Source organism: Festucalex cinctus, chromosome 4 (assembly GCF_051991245.1).
Source record: "Festucalex cinctus isolate MCC-2025b chromosome 4, RoL_Fcin_1.0, whole genome shotgun sequence".
Taxonomy (NCBI): domain Eukaryota; kingdom Metazoa; phylum Chordata; class Actinopteri; order Syngnathiformes; family Syngnathidae; genus Festucalex; species Festucalex cinctus.
In genome coordinates, this window is record NC_135414.1 from 8,135,927 (window position 1) to 8,153,344 (window position 17,418).

Sequence of the window (17,418 nt, forward strand, 5' to 3'; positions counted from 1 at the left end):
ATATTTTTGTCTGTATGTGTGTCATATATGTCTGATTTTTATCTTGGCTGAGGTACAGTATGGTGAATATCAATGCTACTGACTTGCACCTTAAATGAATTATGGTAGTGCACATGCTTACCCCATGTGCTGGATTGAGTAATCTACTGTTGAGGAAGAAATGAGTAAACTAAACAAGAATTACTACAGCAATTGAAAATCTGTGTATGAGCATTAACCGAGCACATGGCAAAGAAAAACAAAAGAGCTCTACCTTTAGGCGCATATTCTGTGGTTACTTAATATAATCAAACTATAAACCATCAGGAAACAGTTAATTTCTGTAATGTTTATGTCCCACCCATCCAGTGCAGTTCTCAGCCTCCAGAGACTGGAATGCTGCTTGTGTTCAGCCCCTGGGAGATTATACAGCATTTCAACCTGCTGGCCAAATGACTTAATCCAGTAAATGTGGGGTGGAAAAAAAGCCTTGAAAATTACACCGAGTCCCTTAGCAGCTTTTCTGGAAACTGTAAGAGGAACTCATATTCAAAAGTTTGGGCTCACCATGAAATGTCCTTAAATTTGAAATCAAAGCACGGTTCTTCAAGAAGACAACTTTCATCAGAAATGCACTCTATACATTGTTAATTCGGTAAATGACTATTCTAGCTGCAAATGTCTTTTTGGTGCAGAACAAAAATCTCTGTTACTTGCCAGTAGTTCTATTGCCGTATAGTCATTTTACCTAAGATATAGCTCTTATTCAGTTATTTCTGCTTTTGTGAGTGATCAGAGGTGAGGCTGGCTGCTCGCTGCCTCACTTGCCATCTTGCCCATAGATACCCCAGGAAAATAATATTTATATAATCATTATTTGTATTATGTTACATTCCACTAACAGGGGAGGCGCTGCCTCTCCTGACAGCACACTCCTGACGACGAGTGCCGTTTTGGTGATGGATAAAGGTGCGGCTAAAGGAATGTAGTTTCACTGTTCAAGTCACAACAACATCCATCCTCCGAGAACCAAAAAGGAACCACCCGCCTGTTCAGCTTCCTCCATCAACCAAGTAGGCTACTAGCCTGCTCACAAACAGATGGACAAACAACAAATCTAATGGCAGCTTACTTACATTATTGTATGTTGTCTCTCGCCGCGAACATACCAGATAAATGAACAATCCATGTCATTGAGATTCAACATCTAGATTCTAATCAAACATCTGTTGAGATACATCTTCAAAGTGGAAGGATAGACAGACAGAAAGGCCATTATAGCATCTCACAGCAACCGCTAAAAAACATTCTTCATTCTCTACATTAGATTATGTTTTCATTTTCCTTTGCGACATTCATTACAGGCGCCGTCCCCTGTAGCTACTGTGTTATCGAGAAATTACTCGTAACGTCCGCCTCTTGCGGTGCTAATTTGTGGCGCCGTGTCTCTTAAATGTTTAATTGTCCCTGATAAGCATGTCAGAAAAAGGGGCTGGATCGTAATGGATGTGGCTACAGTTCCTTTACTATGTGTGTAAGAAGGTGAAAAACAAAAGGTTTTTATGAACCTTTCTTGGCTTACTAGACAGGCGATATGTATGTTGTATGTATGACATTTCTATGTACGGGTATCCACGTGACCTTCTTTTATTATGCATCAATGTTATGATCGGCAGACTGAGAACATGGTTGGAGATAGCGTGCATCCATCACTGTAAGGCTGGCCTTTATTGGACTGTTGACCTGCAGGGTAAGCCTTGCATGGTAATAGATGCTGTGGCAATGTGTTCATATGGAGAAGAGACTTCTTTCACCACGTATGTGATGCAGTACTAACCTCATATGTCGACTTGTTTACATTGCCGCTACCTCAAGCAGCAATTTGGTTTAACACAACCAGTGCAACACATTTAGCCAAATAACAGTAGGCCTATAGTCATTTGTAGGCCTACTTTATATTTTTTAGTGTCATACTAATGAGTTGAGAGAATAGATGAGACGTCTTAATGAACAGTATAAAAGTTAATGTTATCAAATATCCAGTGGATAAATAACTATAGTGATTCTATGCAGGAGCTGGAGTGCCACTGCTGCAATGACAATAAACTTCATTGATTTTTCATACAATGTTCGTGCAACTAAAGTCTAAAGTGTCACTTGTCATACAAAAGCTCAGGAACTCATTTTACCTTGGAGCATGTGTCATCCAGCGCAGTCCTGCCCGAGGCGTCCCTCGGGTTAGCGTTGAGTGCACTATCCAGCAGCTGAGGCTTCTAGCCCACCGGCTAGTGCTTTTCTTGTGGCTCTCGAGGAGTGAAGTGAATTTTTACTGGCGTACTTTTCCACAGTGGCAGCTATATTATCTGCTTCACATGGACACTGCACTGACTACGTTGATTGAACTCAGCTCACAAGTGACCAATGGTAACGAAATCATTTTTACACTGATCCAGTTTGTAACAGTTGGATTAAGCATGAGTTGATTGGTCATGCCTGGGATGCTCATGTGAGGCACGAGAAAACATAGATAGGTGATTTTTGTTGTGTTACTATCTTGATGCTACATTAGTGTCGCAATGAAGTTTACACAATACTCCACACCTCAAAATAATATAAATAAGTAAATAATATCGTACAACTCTAGGCCCAAGTGTCATTTCCTCTCCAGCACATTTTTGACTAATTTTTAGCTTAGGCCTACTCGATTTTTCGACTAATTCCACAAACACCGGCACCGCTATCCTATAAAAATGCATGTATACATGACTTGGTCCCTAGCTGCTTTGAGATTCCTTTATGACTCTTTTAAGACCAACAGGTGCAAGTGTCAAAATGCGGAGGTAACACAGACAGTTCTTTAGGACTGTTTCAAGTTCACAGTCCCATTATAAAAAATAAAAAAAAAGCTCATTTATGGCATTCACACCATATTTATATTACTTGATACCAACACTGGTAAATCTGAAATATATTTTCGTACACACGGGTCAAATTTGGCAAGGGACTACTTTGTAGCACATGTAGAAACTTTTTTTTTTTTTTTTTTTCACATATTTTAATTTTGATGATTTTTGGGTCAATTTAGGAAAAGTCATCAATTTCCAGGGGTGAAAGAATAATGTTTAGGGTATTTTTATTCATGTTAAAAAATAAAATAAAAAAAATGTCCAATGGGGCATTGTGTTAGCCAGGCCTTGTTTTGTAGCAGAGAAGGGTACACAGAAAGAAGGAAGGATAGAATGAGCCAATGTCTGGTTTGGCCAGGGACAAGTCAAGATGTATTGTCCAATCATGTTTGATTAATTCAGTGGGAATACTTGGCCACTCACAAGTTAATCAGGCAACCACATAATTGAGCTATGACTGAGTTCTTGCAAATCCATTTTTAAGATGTAAAATACAAGCAAAAACACAACACGATTGATCATCGGATCACGGGCTAATGAAGTATCTTTATAGTGGTAGTAATTGCGCAAATGTGTGAAAATTGTTATGCACAATCTCAATTTTAAGACAGATTTATAGACATATAGAGTCCATAAGCCTTGTTGGGGCGGCAAGTATACTGGCAGAACACATTTAATCTTTTTTTTCATAGTCAGGCATGACCTTTAAAAGCTCAATCTCCTTATAATGCAACTGTTGTGCTACACGCGCATATACACAGACAGACACATATAGGTTTTCACGAGCAACATTGCAGTTTAAATGATTTACAGTAGTGTATGTACATTAGGGGTGTGAATTGCCTAATGCCTGACGATTCAATTCGTATCACGATTCATAGGTCACGATTTGATCCGATTAATCCCGATATAAATTTGTGAATCGATTGTTGCGATTTTTTTTTTAACTCCAATTTAGAAAATACTATTCAGTAAACTTGTACATGTACACTGTAAGATTTGTATGAAAATGTATTATTTATTTATCTGAAACTTCAGTCTTATAACTGTGAGTCACTGTATTTAACAAACATGTAAACTATTTCATGTTTGAACAGCATTGAAATAAAATATTAAGGCTTAATGCTCCATTAATATAGCATTCTTCCATGCTTAAGGTGTGAATCCTAACCCTAAGTAAAATATTTTGTTGAATATTTTTCCATCAAAAATGGATGTTTAAAAATCGATTCGGCTGCCAATTGAATCGATTCGAGAATTGCAAACTGTAGTACAGTATCGCGATATATTGCCGAATCGATTTTTTTTTAACACCCCTAATGTGCATGTGTTACTATTGAATCATTTTAGAATCAATTATCCTATCAATTATTCCATCGTCTAACTGAATGAATGTATGGATTTCAAAATTCTGTAAATCTGAAATCTGACTTGTTGAAAAACCAAAACTAAACAGAGGTCGTTAATAGTGTTTCATTGTAATGGGATTGAACTCTTGATTCTTTAGGCCCTGTGCAGATTATAGTGACATGACAACACATGGAAGCTAAAATCTGACATAAATGTAATAAATAAATAAATACATTAATTAATTAATTAACACTCTACTGGGAGATGGGCAGTGCTTATTTTTCCCATGCCTATGATTGAGCGCTTATAAGGCACCGTTTTAATTAAAAATAAATAAATACAATTAAAAAATGTTAAATATTTTTCTTGCACTTTTTGTTTTTGACACGACGAGAGCGGGGAGGACTCAGTCGCAGGTAACAAGTTGGCCACACAAGGCTGCAGTTTATTTGGCACGAACAAAAAACTCCTCTTACAGAGGGAAAAAACGCTGAACAAAAAAAGCTCCAAACTGGAGAGACAAAAAGGGCACTCAAAAACGGGGACAACAAAAGGCGCTCCGCTAGGGAGGAAAACAAGGGGCAAACTAAGGGCGCAAGGCAAGGCAAGGCAAGGCAAGGCAAGGCAAGGCAAGGCAAGGCAAGGCAAGGCAAGGCAAGGCAAGGCAAGGCAAGGCAAGGCAAGGCAAGGCAAGGCAAGGCAAGTGACTCGATGACTGTGAGGACGCTTCCATGCACGGGTTGTGACACTTCGGCAACCTGCAGGTGGTGGATGATGGCTTTTATTGACCGGGGTGATTGGTAGCAGGTGGAGACAATCATGGGCGTGGACCGGTGATTAACTGTGGTGGAGGAAGGGCAAGTGACCTGAGGTGAGAGGGTGGTTAATGATTTCAAAATAAAACAGGAAACATGATGACAAAATAAAAGCATGGTCCGCCACCAGCGTGGCGGCGTGACAGTTTTCAATCTCTTTCGTGCTTTTAAATGTATGTACATGTATTGCCTTGTATAAATAAAGTTGCCTTGCCTATATTCTAAATGTATAGAAAGCATTTTTTTAATTCAGTATTATGACCATTTTAAATCTTTGAAAAGAATGAAAAAATGTAAACTTTGTTCCAATGTACAAATATGGTTTACATAAAGGGGAAAAAAATAGGTTAAACTGAAATATATTTAATTAATCCAACTTAATTATTTTAAGTGGGACCCACCAAAAATAATGAGTTATTCCTGGCCTTAATAAATAACATAAAAGTAAAAGTTTCAGGTTAAAACAATTGAATATTTTCAAATTGATCGAAGTCTAAGTCTTGATTGTGATGGATTACGTCAATATTTTTATGTTCATCGAGAATTTTCTTTTTTCAGTGAAAACACATGCTATGAAATGAAGATAAGCGACTGTTGGAAATAAATTGAGACAATTTCATCTAAGTCAGTGATCCTGATGCATAATAGCAAATTCTGTTCAGATCACTTACAATTTGCCTCCAAAGTCTTTTAATGAGACGTGCAGCAACAGCAAATAAAACTCAATATGTCATGTACGTAAAGTGCCATAGATTATTTTCAATGGAGTAGAAAATTTTGTTTGGTTATTTCTGATTGTATTATTGTTATAATTTTATGTGTTCTGTAGCACTTTAATACAGCTGCGGCTGTTGGAAAGCATAACGTTCATAAAGTTGAGTTGAGAGATGTGAAAATTGACAGGCCGACAGTGGGATCTATTTTCTCCTCATTTTATGAGACTGGATTTGTATCAGGGGCATATTTAGTCTTTTGAGGGCCTAAGGCAAACATATTACAGCACATTAATGTAGCGTACTGCTAAAATTCTTAAAACTTAAAAAGTGTGAATTTGAGAAAATTTCCCAAGCTATAGCTAAAGTTCTTAAAATCCTTGAGGATCTAATATGTGAATCGTCTCAATGCTTTTACTGTAATTGATAGGAACATGAATCAATATACCGGTCTTCTGAAAGGGACAACCAAGTGTGCTTCATAATGCACACATTAATATTACAAGATGTTCCAGAGATTTAGCTACAAATAGAAAGTCAAAATGTTTACAGCTGCTACCATTTTGGAAATCCTAATTGCACCTGTATATCCCAGAGGTCCATTATTTATGAATAAGGCTCCCTCTGTGGGTGTCCTGCTTTTGCTTTAAGCCCGCAAGTCCCCTACCTCTTACCAAAACCTAATTTACACACATGCAGCATTCTGTATGTATATGTAGTATATGTAGTATATCCTATGTATAGGAAATAGCCCCGAAGCAGAGAAAATAAACAGTCATGATGCTCATTCTTTGCTACACTATATCACAAAAGTCAGCTTGAATGAACTCACATGCCAGAGAGCTCAAATAATGCGTAGAAAGATCATTTTGTAGTCTGTAAAGACTCTCACACAAGCCAGCTCACTACAAAAAGAGCATAGTCTATTTTAGAAATGTTCAAAAAGACATCTTATATTGGCCTATTTGTTTGTCTGACATATTGTAAACAGTGTGATTTGTCAAAGTGACTTCACATCGCAGTGCGTTCACGATTTATGTTAATGAATCTGCAAATCAGTGAAGCTCAGAAGACAAATGTCTAGGGGCATATTTAAAAGGCTGTAAGCAAGCAGATGTTTTATGATTCAATTGGTAATTGTGTTGCTCTTATGGAGCTTGTTCAATAAATTTGAATGTATCTTGCATCTCATATAAATGCTAAATTTAGATGACAATGTCAAACTTAATTAGAATATATTATCTATGTACTCCTACCGCACACATTAATTTCCTTTAACTTAAAGGGACTAAAAAAAGAAAGAGTTTCTGATTCTGAATGAATTAATAATTATGCACAAACTCTTTACATTGTGTTTAATTGTGTTATTATAGTACTATATATATATATATATATATATATATATATATATAAACAAAAATATTAGAAACTGATGTTTTGCTGATTAAGAACACATTACAAACATTTTAGTTTATTTTATTCTTTATTTTTGGTGGTGGGGTCTGGAATGGATTAATTATACTTAATTGGTCTGGAAGACATCACTAAATCATCACCAAAAAAAAATGAAGCGGAAAAAAAATGCCAAGAAATGCCGCGCGCAGAGCCAGTCCTGGCGCATGCGTATTTTTCGGCTGCGCGATCACGTGACGCGGGGCTTCATGATCACGTGAGCGCGAAGGTCTTCCGGTGTCCGTGCTGCGGAGGATTCCGGTGAGTTTTTAACATTTCACGACTGTTTACATCGTTACTTGGTATACGTGTTCGAAACGAATCTTTGTACTGAAAACATTTACTCATGTTAAACGGTTAGAGAGTCCAAAATATCTTGTTTAGTTTTTCAAATAGGTAACTTTTTCAGCGAGTTCTCTGTTTGTCTTATAACACGAGCTTTTACTCGAAGTTAACTCTAGTTTTATATTAGTTTACGTTGGCGACCAATGGTACATTGGTAGCATGTGAAGAAGGAGTGAAAATATAAACGAAATACAACGAACACTTGAAAATTTAAACTAATACTTCTGGATGTTTTTTTGTTTTTTTTGTTTTTGTTTTTTTTTGTCACTAATTCCACAACTTAGACAAGGTTGTATCTTTTAGATGAGCTTTTCACGTGTGAGTGTCATTCCAGAATTACAGGCACCAACTTTTTTGAAAATGAGACCATTCACATTTTTGTTAAGCTGTAATGAAAAACTACACAAAACAAAACAAAAAAAAACAGACAATTATGCGTCCAGTGCATCAACTGTAGTTTTTTATTTATTTATTTTTTAAAATATATATATATATATATATATATATATATATATATATATATATATATATATATAATTAATTTATAATCTAATTATATATTTTGCTGAGGTCCCTGAAGCAACCCTGATTTCAATGCTCAGGCACTCAAAAACATAAACAGTAGTGAATAAATCTTTTCAAATTAAACAAAGTCAAATTCCATTTGAATACTCATTTCATTTTAGTATTAGTCTCATCTTTGTAAGAGGGTTGCAAATCCATACAGCTAATGGTCTAGTCTGCTAATGGTCTTTTTCAAGAGATGCAAGCTGTGTTATCTGCTAAATGGTCAAAAAAAAACCCAAAAAAAACCTTATCCGTACAGTACAAAATGACACACAATAATATATACAGTAATTTTGGAATGACCCTTCCATAACGCAAATACACCTTCACAAACTAACATTGGACCTGATCTTTGCAACACCAAGTTGTAGCTGTAAATTTGAATGGGGGCATGTCCAAATGTAAGTATCTACTGGAGCTGCAGTGTGTTTTTTTTTTTTTTTTTTTTTTTTTTTTTTTTTTTTTTTTTTTTTTTTTTTTTTAAATCTGAGGGCACCACATTGCAATGATCTGCGACTAAATCAACACCCAGTCATGCGTGCTATGAAAAAAGATGATTCACGTGGTTGCCTTTTAATGTAAAATGCACTATTGACTATGAATCCCATGTTTTGCATGCAAGCAGGTAAATGTTAGGCACTCTGGTATATTTGACACTTGCACATTAATGGTGGGAAGTAATGAAGTGCAAATACTTTGTTACTGTACTTGAGTAAATTTTTCGGCTACCTGTAATTTATTGTTTTTTTTTTTATGGCTTTATGTATTTGAAAACATTTCCTCCTTACTTGGTCAAAACAGGTTTGTTACATTTTCAACCTCCACAAATGATGACAGCCTGGATATAAACAGAGGGAGGTAAAGTCAACTGTGGTTGAACTCTTGATTCGAGCACTCGGCAAAGAAATTAGTTTTGTTTTCATTGTGCCAACTTGCCAAGTTTTCAAAAGGGATATTGTATATTATTGAAAGATTTTTTTTTTAAATTGTTACTTAGGTACATTTCATTTCAATGTACTTTTTTTTTCCAACTGTTAATAACTGAAATAATTGAATTAGTATGATTCATCGAACTTTCAGAAATTATCTTGGGCTCGTTTTTGGTATCTGAATTGAACTTTTTATATCCACTGTATCTCAGTGTGGTGTTGATTTTACCAGAGTTGTTTTTCTACCACAGCAGGTGAAGATGATCTCGAGCAATGGAACCAGGAAGAAAGTCTGCAGGAAGCAGCAGCAGCAAGTGGGCAGTGTTGCAGCTTGTGATGCTGACGCGCTGACTGAGATTAAATGTCTATTCAGTAAAATTAGGACCTACTTCAAACCGTCCAATGACGAATGGTGCACCCCTAATGCGAATGTCGCCCTCAGACAGCACATGAAAATAGAAAACTGCCGCCTTCAGGCCCTGAAGTTGTCCCTAAATGCTGTGAAGAACCAGCTCAGTGACAAGAACGTCGAAGTGTGGCATCAGCACACCAACTCCACTAACCGGGCCGGGAAGGTCATCGCCACGGTGCGCTCTGCCGCCAATGCGGAAATTTGCACTCAGGCGTGGTGCAAATTCTATGAGATCCTGGGAACGTTCAGTCTTCTTCCCGAAGAGGCGCTCCACTCTGGGGAGCTCAACACGGTTCACCTGTGCGAAGCGCCGGGGGCTTTTATAAGCGCCTTGAACCATTATGTCAAAACCAGCGAACACACGCGCTACTGCGACTGGAGCTGGGCCGCCAACACGCTCAACCCGTACCATGAGGCCAACGCCGGTGGCACGACCATCGCGGATGATCGGTTAATCGCCAACACTCTGCCGTGGTGGTTCTTTGGGTCCGACAACACGGGCGACATCATGCTCCAAAAGCACCTACTGGAGCTGCGAACGTTTGTGGCAAACATGCGGCGAGTGGATCTGGTGACGGCGGACGGGAGCTTCGACTGCCAGGAGAACCCCGATGAGCAGGAGGCGCTGGTGGCGCCGCTGCATTACTGTGAGGTGACGGCCGCTCTGCTGCTCCTCGGGCCCGGCGGCTCCTTCGTGCTCAAAATGTTCACTCTGTATGAACACTCCTCCGTTTGTTTGCTCTACCTGCTCAACTGCTGCTTCCGCTCCGTCAGCGTCTTCAAACCTGCCACCAGCAAGGCCGGCAATTCCGAGGTTTACGTCGTGTGCCTCGGCTACGACCGCAAGGAGGCCGAGAGGCCTCTGCTGTCCAAGCTCATCCGGAATTACGGACCGCATCTGGCGGAGAGGGAAGCGCTCTTCCCGGAATCCGCCATCCCGCCGTCGTTTCTCACACAGCATGAAGAGATCTGCGAGTACTTTCACACCCTGCAGGTTGAGACCATCACAGAAAATTTGAGATTGTTTGAAGGAATGAGTGGCGAGCAGAGGGAGAGGCTCGACTACATAAGGGATTGTACGGCTCACGACTACCTGCTACGTTTCCAGGTAAGAAGTCAAAAATTTAATGAGTATATTCTCTTTAAAATACAGTACAACCCGGCCACACTGCAAATAGTGAAAATCTGCACAATTGATGATTGTTGTAAATTATTATTAAAAACTAAAAACTAAAACTTAAAATAAAAAATAAACTCGCGACCAAACTAGTTAATTGTATAAACAAAGAAAAAAATAGGACTACAGACCCAGAACCCACCTACTGTACTTATTTCAATTTTCAATATTTGTCTAGTCTTTAAAAGCACATTCATAGGCACATACAACAGGAATAATTTATTTCTATTCACTATACAGTAGGGTTCACGCTGGATTAATTTTGATGAAAGTATCTTGGTGCTAGTGTTAATTTCGTCGACGAAAACAAAAATAATTTCGTCAATACACGTTTTTAGCTGGACTAAAACTAGACTAAACTAAAACCCTCGTAAACAACAACTAGGACTAAATTAGTATGCATTTTTGTCGACTAATGAAGACGAGATGAAAATGTACTCACTTAAAAACTGGACTAAAATCTATGTACGTTTTAGTTCATGAACAAAAACGAGACAGAAATTATATGATTTTTTTTAAATCTTATATGTTAATCTGTCACTGTGACACTGATTCAGGGTAAAAGGTAAAAAAAAAAAAAAGTAAATTATAGTTGTGGGAATGCTGAAGCATTTTATTGTCATTTTTATTCTCCACACTTTTTTGCCGCCTAACAACTCCCACATAATACTTCCAGTTGACATTGTTCAAATTTCAACTAGCTTAAAAAAAAAAATTCACACCTCCCTGGGTATATATATATATATATATTGTGTGATTCCACATTACTTACAGTATTTGCACAATTTAACATTTAATATAAACTATTCCCCATTCATTTTCAATGGGACAGTCATTGAACGTTTTCTAAGTATCACTTTCCACGCCCACTTCCATATACTGTATATAAATTATCATCATTACCAGGTGTCTGATACTGCTCAATGGCACAGTCGGTGAAGCGCATTGTCTAGTAACCAGGGTTATAATTTCATAATTTATCTTTCAATTTTCTTTCAGCATTCCCACGCAATTTCTCCAGAAATTGCACTTAGTCTAGTTATAACGTAACATTAATCCAACGGCTATAACGTTTCAACAATAATGTTAAACCGACCGCTAATCCTGGCTAGCTTAACTAGCTCATAACATGGAGCCAAATTAGCCGCTTGTTGATATACTGTAATTGTTTGTGAAATAGATTTTGCATCAAAACGATGAGAGAAAATTTTGTGTGAAATTGTTTCAATCCGAAATGTTCAATGTAATCTGATGACACAAACAAACAAACAAACAAACAAAAACAGTGGTTAAATGATTGTCCTAAAACTAGACTAAAACGTTTTGTTGACCAAAACTAGACGAATAAAATTATATTTTCTTGAACATCTAAAATGCTAGATTTATAATCGACAAAAAATGGACTAAATAAAAACAGGATGAGGTTAACAAGCGTGATTGAAACTGGACTAAAAATTGAGACTAAATTTTAAAATGGCAGATACAATTAACACTACTTTGTGCTCAGGTGACATTCCTCCCTCGGAGTCGCTGGATCTCCCGTAACGCCGTCAGCCCCGCCTGCTGCCGCGTCTCGGCGGGCCAACCTCTGGGAGCGAAGAAGCAGGCGGCAGGCTCCTTCAACGAGCGCAGGGAATTGCAGAGCCTCAGCTGGAAGGAGCGCGTGAAGAAAGGTTGCCATGCCGACTGGATAAAGCGTCACCTCTGCGAGGCCGACGGGACGGACTGCGTGCTGCAAGGACCCCTGTCCGGCTGCCATGTGGATTCCTGGTATGTTGTCGTCGGTGCGGTGCTGCCCGCCGTTCGAAACTCTCCCTTCTGCGCGGGTGTCTTGTTAAACTATGTTACTGAAGCACAGGTGGCCTCAGCTCTGAAAGACTTGAATCAGGCGCCTCACTGTGACTCATGCCACGCTGTTAGCTCCGCGTCAATCTTGTCGGACGTGGCGGGTGTTTGCACTGACAATAACGGGACAAAAATGAAACGGTGTATGGTGTTGGGTAGTCGCTCAGAGTGGGACGTCAGTGGGCACCAAATCGGGGAGCTCGTTCTCACATTTCCTTCAGAAGATTCGTATCGTCATGGAGACGGCGGCGTGCTTCACGACGCGGCGCCGGCGTACCAGCATCAGCTGGTCGGCTGTGTGGCGGCATCCCTGCGGACGCTGACCTCCGGGGACGCCCTGTTGCTGCCCGTGCCGTCGGCACTCACCCGCGTCTCGGCCGCCGTGGTGCTCTGCTTGCACGCTTGTTTTCGCTCAGTCAAGTTCAGGTGCCCGCCCCCCTCGGGCGGTGTCGGAGCTGTGCTCGTATGCGCCGGCTTTTGCCCCCGAGCTGCGGCCCGAATCCTCCCAACCCTGACGGAAGTCCAAAAGTGTATGGGTGAGCTGTTGAAAGGGGAGGACAACGCAGGTAAAAGTCAGCTCGTTTTTGATAGACAGGTGCTCCAATTCGTGCCCATGGATGAACTGCTGAGTGGAGGGTTGACTGACTTCCTGCGGATGATGAACTCTGAAATCATGCGACACGCGCTGCATTTGCTCATGCAGGCGTAGAACAGACGAGACTATACCAGTTAGCCTTAGCATTGTATTATTTTATATTTACATGGATTTTATGTTAATTAATCATTCCAATTTTTTGCATATGAGTATTTTTGGGGGAGGTATAATTGATGGAAGTACTGTATATATGTGTCATCAAATTCTCAATCTGAATCACTAACAGAAGTTTACATTTTAATTTATTTGTTTACACTTTTCAGGCTGCGAAACAAGCCAGGCCAAAGCAATCGTTTGAGCCGTCATCCAACCTCAGCCAACACAAGGGAGTTAACATGATTGACTGGCATTGGCCTGGTGATCTGAAAAGTGATGTTTTGCAGCTGAACGTTGAATTTGAAGCTAGATGTTTACATTACATAGAATATTTTCACGGTAACAGAATTTAGTGTTAGTAATTCGGATTCAGAATCTGATGACACAGATATAGTTCCATAATCATATCGCCACATATTAATGCGTAGTCAACCCCAATGTTATTTTTTTGACAATAATATATTCTATGCAGCCCCACGAGTCTAAATATGGTATTCTGGTTAATATGTGAGCAGCAAAGTCCAGTTGTTTTTATCCTTCTCAGGGGGCGGCCATTTTGCTATTTGCTGTCAACTGAAGATGACGTCAATGTTGCCCAGGTCTCAGGTAACAACCAATCACAGCGCAGCGTCAGCCCTGAGCAACATTGATGTCATCTTTAGTCGACAAGTGGCAAAATGGCAGCCCCCTGAGATGGGTAAAAACGGTATTTTGCTTCATAACTCATATTTCAAAAATGTAATATTAATCAGAATGTCATGTTTAGACTAGTGAGGTCACATATATTATTGTCAAGAAATGTTTCATGTTGACTTTATTATAAATTATTTGTCCAAACTGTCAGTATAACCCCACAGTTACATTTGGAAAAAATATGTGGGAGAAAAATCTCTATTTGGCCCCTTCGTTTTTCCCTAACTTGATTATGAAGAAACCATGATTGACGCCTCCTAAGTTACCGGTATGTCTTCTGCCTCTGATTATTTGTTCTTTCTTGGGCGTTCTGGTGTTTTGTATATCAAATTTAGAGGCACAAAGTTGAGCCAGAGGCAGCTATTTTTTTTTCCACAGGTCATTTTTATCATTCATGTAGTACTGTCAAATCAAAAGTGTTGTAACAAATGTGACAAAGACTTTTTAGTTCTTCCTCGTGATTGTGTTTTTCAGGGTGCACCCTCCAAACCAAAATATATTGTTTGTAAGCTGTGACTTCATGTCCGAGGCAAACTAAGTAAATTTCATAACCGAGTTCGCAAACCTCCACATGTCAGTGTCGTACGAGAAATCTTGTTTTTCATAGACACTCTTCTTACATACTTTCTGGGGCGTCATACAAATGTTTTCTGAATCTGAATGATGACATCTTCTGATACTGGTGCCCATCAGATCTGTTTGCTTTGTACAGAAAGTCTTCGTTTTTGAATATTTTGTGTCATGTTATTGATTTTCCTCAAATGCACCCTTTTGTTTGACTGATCCAACATTCTTTCATTCACAAAATGCTTTTTCTTCACTTTCATCTGGTTAAAAATCTATCATTTGAGTAAAAATGAGCTGCTAGGCAATGATGTTTTAAAATTCTTCGAGACAATATCTTTTTATTTACATTTTTCCATCCATTTGATGAGATTTTTATTTTTTTACTGTATTAATTTACTATATTCATGGACTTAAAATAGACCTCATGTGGGTTTCGTCAAAAGCAGCAACGTAACGCATTTTGTGATCTTTAGCTTTTGTTTTATTTATGATTTGTAAGAGCTTCTCCATGTCAAAAAATACAAATAAAAAATGACAAGACACGCATGCATCAGATCTCATCCCTTGCATACGGCACACAACTAAAAGTTGTTTCAGTAGAACTCGTGCATAGCTGTATTCACAAAGGGTTTTGAGGGTGGATTTGAACAAACAAAATGTCCTCGATGCCGAGCCTCCTGTCAGTCACAGATGGTTAGTGAGCCGCTGCGGCCTACCCTAGAGTGCTGGTCCTCTCCAGCAAATAGCAATGCATTACTTTTTATTTTTTTTTCCCAGGATGCGCTGCAGCTTTTTGTCTTTTGGCCATTGTACTGCTTGTTGGGTTTACCAATTTATTCCTTCATTTTCTGCCCATTGATGAATAAAACCAAAGAAATTCTGGGAATGTATTCATAGTTACTGTAAATTATATATCTATGTCTTGGTTATTTCTTATCAGAAAAACCTGGCATTTTGAACAGGGGTGTGTAGACTTTACAAATCTACTTTGTCTTGAAGCTATTTCTCTGACGGGTAGTTAGCTTGGTTGCGCATATAAAATGTTCCCCTCTTCCACACTACACACACCCCTATTAAACTCCACAGATTACTCAATCTTTTAATTTGTCAGTGGAATACATCTGGCATCTTTTACTCTTTCGACATTATGGATTACACTTGAAAAACTGGATCTCACTGCAAAAAAAAAAAGAAAAAAAAAAGTGAATCAATCATCACTAATCTGACACCGCCATCAGCCACCCAAACAAACCACTCCGATTAATTCAAATGTTTTATGTGATTTAGCATCATTCAGGGTAACGGAGAAGCATTAAAAAAAAAAAAAAAATCATTGTTTACAATGTGCTGACAAGAGAGATTTGATTTTAGTTTGTTCCGGACTGCAGATTTAATCATTCCTTAATGTAATTCTCTTCCCATTCCTGCCTGTGACATATTCGTTGCACATTAGCATGCTGATGTTCGCATTTAGCCTCACAGCTCAGCTCCTAAGTGATGGTGTTACTACAAGAAATTCAATACACAACACAATATTGAGGTAAAAAGGCATATTTTGGGGTTGTAGGATGAATATTTTGAATGACAGTTACTGTAGCTTTATTAGTGCGGTGGAGTTAGCATTTACCTCTAGGTCGCTGTTGGTTACACTTGGTTAAAGGGATACTTCACTTTATTTAGCCCATTATAGCAATCAAAAGTTAATATTTTGTCTATAATTAATTTGATACTTTCATTATTTTTCACATACAATTAGTACCTTTAAAAACATCTTTTGTAACTTGCTGTCAGCTGAAAATGACATTATAAGGGCTCAGGTAACCAATCACAGCTCACCTGTTTTCTAGGTTTGGTCATGTGACATTCACAAGCTGAGCTGTGATTGGTTACCTGAGCCCTTTTGATGTCATTTACAGTCGACAGCAAGTTGCAAAATGTGTTTTTAAAGGTACTAATTGTACATGAAACATAATGAAAATATCAAATTTATTATAGGCAAAATATTAATTTTTGACTGCCAAAAATGGCTAAATAAGTAAAGTATCCCTTTAATCTTTAGAAAAGTTTAGAAAATACATCAAAGTTTAACTTCAGCAACATAAGAGCGCTAATAAAACATTAGCATGCAGCTGTTAGCATTTAGCTCAGGGCAGCATTACTGCTCGTATGGTAACAGAAATTGACAGATACTAATACTCAAAATAATCTTAAAACAAATTAATAAAATATAGAATATTAGGAACCATATGAAAAATAATGATAAAATGTCATAGAAAATACGTTACCAATTAATAAAATACAAAATATTAGCAACCATATGAAAAATAATGATAAAATGTCTGAGAAAATATGTTATGTGAATACCGGTAGTCAGTAATGTAACTTTATCTTTATCGTTGTCTTTATTTAGGATATGATGCCTTTACACTCTCCTCTCACTCTCTCTCCTCTCACCCCCCCCCCCCTCTCTCTCTCTCTCTCTCTCTCTCTCTCTCTCTCTCTCTCTCTCTCTCTCTCTCTCGCTCTCTCGCTCTCTCGCTCTTTCGCTCTCTCGCTCTCTCTCTCATATTCTTGTCATAGCAATGTGACAAGTGGCCACCATCTTTGTAATTTTCAAGGACAAAAAAAAACATGGAACACACACTTCAATGGCTTTAAAATCCTCCATAAGAAACAAAATAAAATTCTAAACAAAATACTTGATTAGTAGTAAAGTACATGACTTATTCTACTTCTCCAATACTTATATTTAATGTAATTAATTTTTGGGGACAAAAGCTCCAGTTAGCATCCCTAGACACTACTGTGAGAACCACTGAAATAGAGTATGTAGAATTGAAAAGATGAGTTTTTGGACAGGCCCTAAAATTGCGGCAAGAGCCAGTATCACAGAGTGACTGTGGAAGAGAATTCTATA

General features: G+C 38.4%; 1 protein-coding gene across 2 annotated transcripts; it reads left to right on the forward strand.

Annotated features, from left to right (window-relative positions):
• The first annotated feature begins 7,395 nt into the window (after nt 1–7,395).
• cmtr2 (cap methyltransferase 2) lies at nt 7,396–15,043 on the forward strand. Of its 2 annotated transcripts, none has more exons than XM_077518597.1 (3): nt 7,396–7,476; nt 9,308–10,576; nt 12,153–15,043. In XM_077518597.1, exons 2-3 carry the CDS (start codon nt 9,317–9,319, stop codon nt 13,197–13,199), a joined length of 2,307 nt encoding a protein of 768 aa, XP_077374723.1. In that variant the 5' UTR covers nt 7,396–7,476; nt 9,308–9,316; the 3' UTR covers nt 13,200–15,043. The 2 variants fall into 2 exon arrangements, with proteins under 2 accessions (XP_077374723.1, XP_077374724.1); XM_077518598.1 differs by lacking the exon at nt 7,396–7,476 and adding an exon at nt 8,609–8,985.
• The last annotated feature ends 2,375 nt before the right edge of the window (nt 15,044–17,418 follow it).

What these genes read in the sequence shown, in the direction of transcription:
- cmtr2 (XM_077518597.1), top strand. Translation starts at nt 9,317, where the DNA reads ATGATCTCGAGCAATGGAACCAGGAAGAAAGTCTGCAGGAAGCAGCAG. An exon ending in ACTACCTGCTACGTTTCCAG is followed by an intron (nt 10,577 to 12,152) that starts GTAAGAAGTCAA and finishes CTTTGTGCTCAG; the next exon opens with GTGACATTCCTCCCTCGGAG.